This window comes from Sardina pilchardus, chromosome 2, assembly GCF_963854185.1.
Source record: "Sardina pilchardus chromosome 2, fSarPil1.1, whole genome shotgun sequence".
Taxonomy (NCBI): domain Eukaryota; kingdom Metazoa; phylum Chordata; class Actinopteri; order Clupeiformes; family Clupeidae; genus Sardina; species Sardina pilchardus.
The window spans coordinates 24,185,475-24,196,008 of NC_084995.1; the positions used below are offsets into that span (position 1 = coordinate 24,185,475).

Sequence of the window (10,534 nt, forward strand, 5' to 3'; positions counted from 1 at the left end):
CTTATCGAACCATTGCCCAACGATTCGCCCACTGATTTTTAAAGTTCTTCAGAAAATAAATTGTTGCCCAATAAGGACCTGCCAGAACCACAATGAAAAGGAACATTGACCAGCAACATTGCTCAAAAAATTGTCAGATATACATCATCTTTACAACCCATCAGATTAGTCTGCAACAAACCTATGTGCCTGTTACAATTGATGTAGAAACCACTCTAATCCACCTACATTTTGCATGCTATTGTTGGATGAAAATTCTCATTTCTCAAGTGTATCTCACATTTGGAATGCTATGACAAACTAAGGACACACGTATGCTGTTCAATGCATCCCATTTCCGTGCAGTGTTTGTGTCAGCTTAAAAGATGCTTGCTTTCACTTATCAGTCAAAGTGTAGGCCACATTAATCTACATTTGACGCAAATAGGCTTGCAGACTGTCAATACCACTTTCTTATCAAAACCTTGCGCCTTGTACTCAGCAGGCCCCACAGTGTATGGTCTGCCTTGTTTTTCTGGATGATAAGACCCAAAAAGGACTACTTTACTCATGTAGGCCTATTGGAGTTGTTGCAGAAAAGAGACTGGTTTAACAAAAGTGTGTTTAACCTAGGCTATCTTTCTCCTAAAAATAACCGACGAATAGTCTGACAGCCAATTGGAAACTGCTGAATTGTCAAAGGCTTAGTCTGTGTGAGACCTCACGACCAAAGGCTGAGTTATATAGAAGCGTTAAACCAGGTTATCATTTCTTTATCATTAGGCTATAGATATCTTTTAAAATTAAGCATTGTATCGACAGCGCAAGACAAAGACACGTTTTTAAATAAGTTTCACTCATAAAGTTAAAAAATATTTTGAAAGATCAACCGAAAGCATGATGAACCGTCAACGGTCATGGCTGTGTTCATGTTCTCATTGTGTTTTAACCGTTTGTTCTTATTGTATGCATATGCAAAGGGACGAATCGGAATGTGCGCTTGGCAAAGACAGTGATGGGGCGGGGTCAGAGGAGTTTACTAAACCAGGTGAGCCAGAGTGGAAACGCAGGACACCTGACTGCGTTCATTCTGCAGTCTTCAGAACTCTGAGGACAGCGTCGGGTGCTTCGCTCTTGATGGATAGTTCTGGTCGTGCAGATGTCAAATGAATATCATGACCAGGACTGGTCGATGTTTATTGGCACTTGATTGTCATCTTTGTGTGGATTGCTCTGTTCTACCTTGAGGTCAGTTGTCCAAATGCTTTCACTGAAAAGTTTGCGCTGTGCGTTCAGGTGTTTTATCTCTTAATTTGCGTGGGAGGGCTGTGAGATGGTTGAAGATAGGTCTACTGTGACATCCTGGAATGCTCACGTCTACCTTACTCCCGCCGGGTTGTCTGTTCTTTTGGGGAGATAGTAGTAGGCTACGGTTTATGTCATTACCACTTCATAATCTTTTGTAGTTAGGCGACATCATATCATAGCCTATTTGTTCTACTTAGTTTTTTAACTTTTCTTTTTCCTGATGCGATCTACCTTTGCTATAGGCTATACTCAACAGTGCATAGGCTAGTATCGACTAGTCCAGCGCTTAATTTTGCCAAACAAAAATGACCGCAAGCCCTGGACTTAGTGACCCTGCTGTTCAGACGGACAGCCCCACACACGAGGGAGACGGAGGACAGGTTGTTGGCTTGAAGAAGCAGATTGGCCTCGTCAGCGCATGTGGAATCATTATCGGTAAGTCCATTGTACGGCATCGTCACAAACTTTGTAGTGTGTGCGCTTTAAATCAGTGTTTTCTACGTCAGAGATGCGTCCCATAATTTAGTTATTGCTGGTGCCCTAAGTGGGCCGCGTTAAGTTGCCTATTTCTGGCCTGTAGCTGGGTAGGCTTGTTGGTTATTAGGAAAAAATCATACATGGGGAATAAAACTATTTCAGTTGTTTTGTGGATTGGGCATGAACTGAACATAGGCTACCTAGTGTGCATATGACGCCATTGTCTCCATTAAACCCATAGACCATATCTTAGACACACACACAGACACAGGTGGACAGGCTTAACAAAAGGAAATAAACCTTGTTTAGAGTCTATTGTTGCATTGTTGTTATACCTATGTGATGCCGCAACTGATTGCCACAAATAACTATGAGGGCATTTTCTCTCCTTTGGGTGTTGTTATGCATTCAACAAAGTCATGTCTTTGAGGTATAACCAAAGCAAATATGCAAGAGAAAGGAATTCATGTACAGAAAATATTTTGTACCAATTGTGCCTCTAAACAGGAAATGCTAGATGAAGGGTGGGGAAATAATGGCCCCTTCCCCTATTCAATCCTTTTAAGTGTGCGGCCCCACCGTGAGAGCGTGGGCAACTGACCTGAATCATTTAATTCTCTGCCAGTTTAATTATAGAAATGGTAGTTAATAGCTTAATTTGTATGTCAATGCAAACCACATTCATTGAGGGACCTATTGTTTGCCCCACACCTGAAAAGCCTTTGCTAACAATTCAACCGTTGTTCCCTTATATTTGCAGGCAACATCATTGGGTCTGGGATCTTTGTCAGTCCAAAAGGGGTTTTGGAGAATGCTAGTTCAGTAGGCCTGTCACTCATAGTGTGGGCAGTGACCGGCATCATCACAGCCATTGGAGCCCTTTGCTATGCTGAGCTTGGTGTGACAATCCCCAAGTCAGGTGGTGACTATTACTATGTTAAGGACATATTTGGCGAACTTGTAGGGTAGGTATTGCAGTTCCATACGTTCATGGGTGGTACAGGACATAATGGTGTGTAGCTGAAAGAAAAAGGTGTGCGTGTGTGCCCTTAGGTTTCTGAGGCTATGGATTGCAGTGCTGGTCATCTATCCGACCAACCAGGCAGTCATTGCCCTTACATTCTCCAACTACATCCTGCAGCCCCTGTTCCCCTCCTGCTTTCCCCCGGAGAGCAGCCTGCGACTGCTGGCTGCCGTCTGTCTTTGTGAGTATCGGTGTCTGTGAGGTTTGGTCTCTTTGTTCAAGTAAAGACTGGTAGCTGCGTGCTGGATCAGTTGTAATCTAGCAAGAGTGACATTTATACAGTGATTCAGTCTTGAGGTGGTAAAAGCATGGACTGATGTGTTCAGGTGGTCCTTAAGATAAAAAAAATGGCTTTTGTGTAACTGTGGTTCTAAGCAGATGAAAGATGACCTTCACCACACTACTGATGTGTTTGTAGTTTTATCGTCATCTTTTCTTGAATAATTTGAAAATAAACAGCGCTAGGAGGCCAAATGTAGTTTAGTCCTCGACTCGACATCCCACGTTTGATTTATTTTACACTGTTAAATAGGTTGTTCAATAAGCAAGTGCTGTCCGGTGTAACTGGAAGGTAAAATTGGCCGTTCTCTGCATAACAGTCATATCTAATGTTTTATTTCTCTAAGATTAAGCCAGGGGCAAGCATGTAATGGACATACAATGGCCGGGTTTCCCAAAATTGTTAAGAAGCTCTTCAGTGCTAAGAACTTCTTAGGAGCGTTGTAAGAATGTTCTAAGAACGCTCCTAAGAAGTTCTTAGGACTTAAGAGCTTCTTAACGATTTTGGGAAACCCGGCCAATAACAGGGCCTGAGGCACAGCTAAAGGGGACAAGACAGGAATAAAAGCACCGCTTTACCACTTTCGAGGACTTTCAAGGACTAATTCCTTCCAAAGTTTTGGAATGCGTTTGTCAATTAATTGTGTTTATTACCCAACCCTTCATTGGGATTTCTGATAGGATGACAAGTGTATTGTTGTAAAATTAGACTGGGAGCCAGAATGTGGTTTAGGCTTTACTGCCTCAATGATATCATTGTTGAATTCTCATTGTCTCTGATTTAACTGTCTGGACACATCTCTCATTTTGGAGGGGAAATTCTCCCAAAACAACAGAGCAGTGCTCCCGTATCACTCCTGTACCCTCAGTGAATACATTTCAAATTAATTATGAGGTGTTCAAAATAAATACAAGTGGTTTTACCCTGGGACATTGTGGACATGACTGATGAACTAGTGTCTTCAGTAATCCTGTGAGGGATTGTTGTGATTGTTGGAGACAAAAGTAACTAAATTTACAGTTGAAATTGTTGTGACTGAGTTTCAGTCAATTAAATATATTTGGATAAATCCATAAGAATATTGATATTTTAATGTTGCTGTGATTTAAATGAATTGCAGAGTAATTTCACAGCTGTTTGTCTTGAGTAAAAATGTGAAATGTAATCTATAGAGACACAAATGGCTCTAGTCTATAGGCAATAGTTGCCTAGCCCTAGCCCTCTATTTTTACAGTTTTTTACAATCACTTTGTTACTATTTTCAGGAACTTGATGTCATTTTTCACAAATCTAGACACAAAACTCACAACCAATGATCAAAATGCTAATTTTTCAAAACAACTTAGATAATTTGTTCATTCAACAAAACTCACCTGTTCAATATGATACAACTTAACATCAAAGTACTATTTCAAAAGGCAATTCACACATTACATTTCAAATGAGCGTCTATTCATTTCCATCAATTGATACAACTGCTCAAAATGATAAGTAACTGTTGCATTACTCTAGTCTTAATGCATAGTTGTATGGAAACAGACACACAATCTTCCATGTACTGCAAATCATGAAAGTTTCAAGATACTGTAACAAGATTCACTGTCACCAATTAGCGTGGAGCATGAACCAATTAGACTACAATATCCATGGATGTAGCCTAATATTTTACTGTACAGTATATCTTTATATAAAATCCATGTAAAACATATATTTTTTATATTTTATATTTTCATCAGGCTGTGTCTTTTCTATTTCATAGCTAATTATTTTTACTTTACGGTAATTCAAATAAACCTATGTTGTGAATTGATTGTACTGTAGTGTTTTGCATCAATATATTACAAACTTTGTTTGATTCCACTTTGTCTGTAGTATTCTCTCTACTACTGCAGTACTTTTACAGAGATGTGTTTACTGTACTGTACATGTAGTACCATAATGAAACCTCTATCACCTATTTTGTTCTACAATATCTAATGATTGTACGAACAATGACACAGTGAAACTATCGGTTGCTTGTGTGCAGGTGATCTATAGTTATGTTTCAGTGGTATTTCACAGTAAATTTGTTTTTTGAACCAATGATTGTATAAGTGCAAGATTTCTTTGAAGATGTGAATGCACAATCCAATGTTTTGAACATTAGACAGCCTGTGTTACAAGTGTTAACCGTTTTGAGTTTTGTGTCTAGAGTTTTGAAAAATGACATCAAGGTTCTGAAAATAGTAGCAAAGAAAAAACTGTATAAGGAAAAGTGACTGCTGTTAAGGGAAACATGTCACTCTGTCTCCTAGTGTTGCTAACCTGGGTGAACTGCTACAGTGTGAACTGGGCCACCCGAGTGCAGGACGTGTTCACGGCTGGGAAGCTGCTGGCCCTGGCTCTCATCATCTGCATGGGACTAGTCCAGATCTGCAGGGGTAGGTCTTTACCTCATCTTTACCAACACATAAATAATCCAGTGTGAAGGTGGCACCTCTGGAATTGTTCAATGTCTTTTTGTTTCTCATATTCCTTTATGTTATGTCTATGCAGATTATTGTTAGACTATTAGGGGTGCTGTGCTGCAAGTGGCTGCAGTGTCCGTACGTACCACATTCGGGTCCAAGTGCCCACGGGTTTGAATCCGACCTGCGGTAATTTCCGTGATCTCACCCCATAACTCCCTCCCACTCACTTCCTGTCTCTCTTCACATTCCTGTCTGAATAAAGGCAAAAAGGTATCCTCAAAAAGCACTGTTAACACCTTTGAGGATATCCTTTGTTTGCTGTTGCTTGATTTGAAGTTTGTTCATTCAGTTCAACATCCTATGTCATTCAAGAGAAAAAATAGCACACAATGCTGGTGTTTTTTCTTTGATAGTACTTCCTCATGTGTGAAGCATTTGTGGTTATTCCACAGCCAGGGGAGGAGCCATGTCAGGAATGGTGAACGGTGGAGTAGCCCGCATTTGTGTTAGTTTATTGACCTATATTAGTTAATATGGAAACAAAGGAGCCGAGAAGAAGACTGACTGGAATGTTAGGGTTAGGTTTGGGGGTTGGCATTTACAGGGCTTTCCTACAGTGGCGCCTGCAGGCGTACGGCCGTACGCACTGTGCGTACCTTGAGACTACTCATCAAGGAAAGAAAATTGCCCTTGTGCGTGTGTATTCACATCAAATTGGCCTACCATAACTTCCCAACTATGCACAGTATCCCATTAGCCGCATGCCATGCCATCAGGGTATTTACAATTTTCTATATGAAGTTTGTCAACACGTTATCAAAATTAACTTAATGCAGAGCTACTGTATATCCACGCGCACATATTTCATTTGATCAGGAGAGATTACGCACGCAGGCGCGCAAGTAGGCTACTTGTTGTTTTCTTTTACTCGGCTATCTATTGTTATCAGAACACAATGTGACGCTAAATCACTAACTCAAATACTCATCGTGGATATCGGAAGTTCTTTTAAACAACGAAAAGAGAAAGAATGGAAGATGGAGGCAGGAAAGCTAGAGGAGATTCCAGATGGGCAATAACAAGCTAGGTAGACAATTTGTGTGCTTGTCGGAACGTTAGACTAGCATTACAACACTGTTTAACATCAGACGTTAATGCTTGAACAAAACTAAACGTAACTTAGCTGTGTAACGTTGTCCAAATGTGTAAGGGATAATCAACGACGCGCCGTGCGTTTATAGGAAAATAATGCATGTTCGAAGTGGTAAGGACCCGACGCCGCAGGCGGAGGGGACTATAAGTGCATTATTTTCCTATAAACGCACGGCGCAGAGTTGATTATCCCGCTTATACTGTACCACTGCTACTATCACTTTAAAATTTATAATTGTATTATTGCATGTGGATGTTATAGCCTACTATGTAGGCTACTTTTTTGCTGACCAATGCACAAATCTAAAACCGAGAAACGGACAAATATTGTACAATATCAGCAAAATATTTTCGGGGGGGGGGGGGGGGGGTGTTGATTGGTGTGCGTACCATAGCATTAATTCCTGCAGGCGCCCCTGCTTTCCTATGAAAGGGCATGAGAATGTGATGAGATTGGCACAAGCTCTCCTCCCTATGCCAAAGATGATGCCAGTATTACAGTACATTTCCTCAATGGCATCTTGGTTGACATGGTTGTGTGTTGCATGTTAGCTGCTAGTTAGGTTCTACTGGCATGTGGGTTAATGAGGATTTAACTTAGGAACTGTGAAAACCTCAAGCTTCTGGAAATGAAAGTGGTGAAAGGACATGGAATGGGAGTTAGAAGTGATGGGAGCATAATTTATTGCTGAGTTTAAGTGCTTTCAGTAGAAAAGTTTTACATTTGTGTCTATGCTCTCTATTCATTTGTAGGGGAACATTACTGGCTAGAACCAGCACATGCCTTTGAGACTCAGCAGGACTATGATGTGGGTAGAGTTGCTTTGGCGTTCCTGCAAGGTTCTTTTGCATATGGAGGCTGGAATTTCCTTAACTATGTTACAGAGGAGCTCATTGAGCCATACAGGTAATGTGTAACTTATTGCATGTTATGTTAATGATGCGCATGTAAGATTGATGATTAAAAAAAAAATGTAATTTCAAAAATCCCGTGCCAACTGAGAGATCTTTAATTTTCAGGAACCTCCCTCGTGCAATCTACATCTCCATCCCAGTGGTGACATTTGTGTATGTGTTCGCTAATGTTGCGTATATCACAGCCATGAGTCCGCAGGAGCTGCTGGCCTCCAACGCTGTGGCTGTGGTGAGACTACACACACGCATACTCCCATCAGCCCCCTTTACTAAGCAGATTATACCACTCATTATGTAATGGTGTCTTTGAGGGCCAGTTCTTTAGGCGAGCAGTGATATTTTGATGTCGTTTTTAAATTACGGCTGTTTGACTGGCTTTTCAACACTCAGTCGGCTAAGAGCATGAGTATCCATTTGGCATCGTTTTTCTGTCTGTCTCCTAGACGTTTGGGCAGAAGTTATTGGGAGTGATGTCATGGATCATGCCTGTGTCCGTTGCGCTGTCCACATTCGGAGGGGTCAACGGCTCCCTTTTCACTTCCTCTCGGTCAGTTCCTTCTCCCCTCTCTCTCCCTCATCGTCATATCATACAGGCATCACATACTACTGTCTTGTTGAATTTTCTATTGTGGCATTTTCACATTGTGACAATTTTCATAAATTTGCACACCTGAAGCAATTGCAGTTATTTGTCGACATTATACTTGCATATAAATTTGACACACAAAGTATTGGGCTTTTATGACTTTCAGCTTGTTTTTTGCTGGAGCGAGGGAAGGGCATCTACCTCGTTTGCTTGCCATGATCCACATGGAGCGCTGCACCCCAATCCCAGCATTGCTTTTCACCGTGAGACACACACACACACACACGGTCAACCCTTTCCACTTCATCCTAATTCCTCTCATTTATTATATTTTGTTTTATTTAACTTTTTTGTGATTTATTTGTTTCACCATTTTCCTTTAGTGTCTGTCAACACTCCTGATGCTGTGCACCAGTGACATGTACACACTGATCAATTATGTCGGCTTCATAAACTATTTGTTCTATGGAGTCACGGTCGCTGGGCAGATTGTACTGCGCTTCAGAAAACCTGATCTGTATCGCCCAATCAAGGTATGTTTGATGGCCAAACAAAATCTTGAGGCATTTCTCTTATTGAATTTATTTAGTCACACTAGTGGGTCTGTTATTATTATTATTATTATTATTATTAATAATAAATCTGATCATTTGATCTGTCCATACCCTCCTCCTTGGTTTTCATCTGCTTCACAATGCTGTACAGATTATTATTTCTGTGTAGATGTTGAACTGCCCTACTCCTCCAGGTAAACCTGTTGTGGCCAGTGATCTACCTGCTGTTCTGGGCCTTCCTGCTGGTCTTTTCTCTTATCTCCGAGCCTGTTGCGTGTGGTGTTGGCGTTGCAATCATGCTAACTGGCATCCCTGTCTATTTTCTCTGTGTGTACTGGGAAGGCAAACCAAAGAGCTTCAATACTGCTATTGGTAAGTATTTCTTTTCAGTTTAATCTGCCTTCCCTGGTGTTGGAAGTTTTACATACATACCTGGATTTATATAAATACCTGGAGTTACTACCACAGAGAAAATGTTTACAGCATTACTTTACTTATTGATGTTACCTTCATTTTTTGTTTTTGTCTTACGCAGCTGCTGTTACACACTCAATTCAGAGGCTCTGCAGGGTTGTCTTCCCCTCTGAAGAGAAGAGCAGAGAGGCTGTCACTAGTGATGAGACAGAAAATTTGAACAGCTCATGCCGCAAAAGGTCAGCATAGTTCTGTCCATGCAGATGCAGGGCGTGTGTTGGCTCTGGCTGAAGAAGAAAGGTCTATCTCACAGAATCCTGTTGCATTCAAGGGTCAAGGAGCAGCTAATCTATTTGTCTCATTTGTTTTTTTTGTTTTTGTTTTTCATTTTTTTTATTATTATTGTGTTTGTTTTTTATTTATGTCTGTCCATGTATGTGTATGTCTTTGTCTGGCCTCATAACTTGTGTTGTGCCTGCTATTCAACCGTATGTTTACATCTATATTACTTTTGAATAAGTTCATTTTAAGCTTGATCAACTTTAATGAACTTTTAGATTAATAGGAAAGCACAATTTGCATAGTGCCTTCAAATACTCAATGCTGCCCTTCAGCTGCTGACTGAGTGAAATATTATATGCATTTAAAAATATATTATGGCCTTACCTTACCAGAGAAAGTGTTATTTTAATGTAGGCCTATTTGATGTCTCTGGTCTTGTATTCACATTTTTTCAAAACAGTATTCAATGAATTAAAAAGAAAATTAATAAATAAAATGTCATGCACGTGGAAGATGTATTGAAGAGGTAACCACATTGAATTGTGTTTACAATTGGATAGGGCACTTGTATTGTTTTTGTAAACAAAGTTTATATAAAAAAGTCTTTAATATATGGCCCATTGTCCTTTTTGACTTATTTTGTCTGCATTTTGCTTCCAAAATATATATACAAGTATGGGGAATTGTTAATCAGGGGATTACTGTGCATTTGTTTGATGAAAGATCTGTCTCAAAGATGCATAAGAGGTCATGAGCCATATCATTCACGCGATCATTCCAGTCCACAGTAGGCCTAAAATGTGTGAAATTCCTGCTGCAACATTGGAAATTCCCTTCTTGGACAAATAATGCTTGATGGGTAACGTATATTTGATTTTCTATTTTTTGGAGGTAGTGAAAGTACCCTAAATGTCACAATATCGTATGTGCAATCAAAGAATAAATTCACACTTTTCTATGGAAAAATAATGCTCTCCTAAAGAAAGTTAGAAGCTCACCAAACAGGATGCTATTTTTGAAGGGACCTCTAGTGGCGGTAGTGCTGCTGTGAGCTATGCTGTCGTGGAGAAGCTATAGTCTGCGCTGTGTGTTAGTGTATGGTGGATGGCTAGC

General features: G+C 40.3%; 1 protein-coding gene across 1 annotated transcript; it reads left to right on the forward strand.

Moving 5' to 3' along the window:
* Positions 1 to 1,023: 1,023 nt before the first annotated feature.
* slc7a8b (solute carrier family 7 member 8b) lies at positions 1,024 to 10,036 on the forward strand. The gene is made up of 12 exons (XM_062522615.1): positions 1,024 to 1,227; positions 1,530 to 1,722; positions 2,525 to 2,729; positions 2,818 to 2,969; positions 5,363 to 5,488; positions 7,424 to 7,577; positions 7,691 to 7,814; positions 8,029 to 8,132; positions 8,338 to 8,434; positions 8,555 to 8,704; positions 8,920 to 9,097; positions 9,261 to 10,036. The coding sequence occupies exons 2-12, from the start codon at positions 1,593 to 1,595 to the stop codon at positions 9,386 to 9,388; spliced, it is 1,548 nt and encodes a 515-aa protein (XP_062378599.1). The 5' UTR covers positions 1,024 to 1,227; positions 1,530 to 1,592; the 3' UTR covers positions 9,389 to 10,036.
* The last annotated feature ends 498 nt before the right edge of the window (positions 10,037 to 10,534 follow it).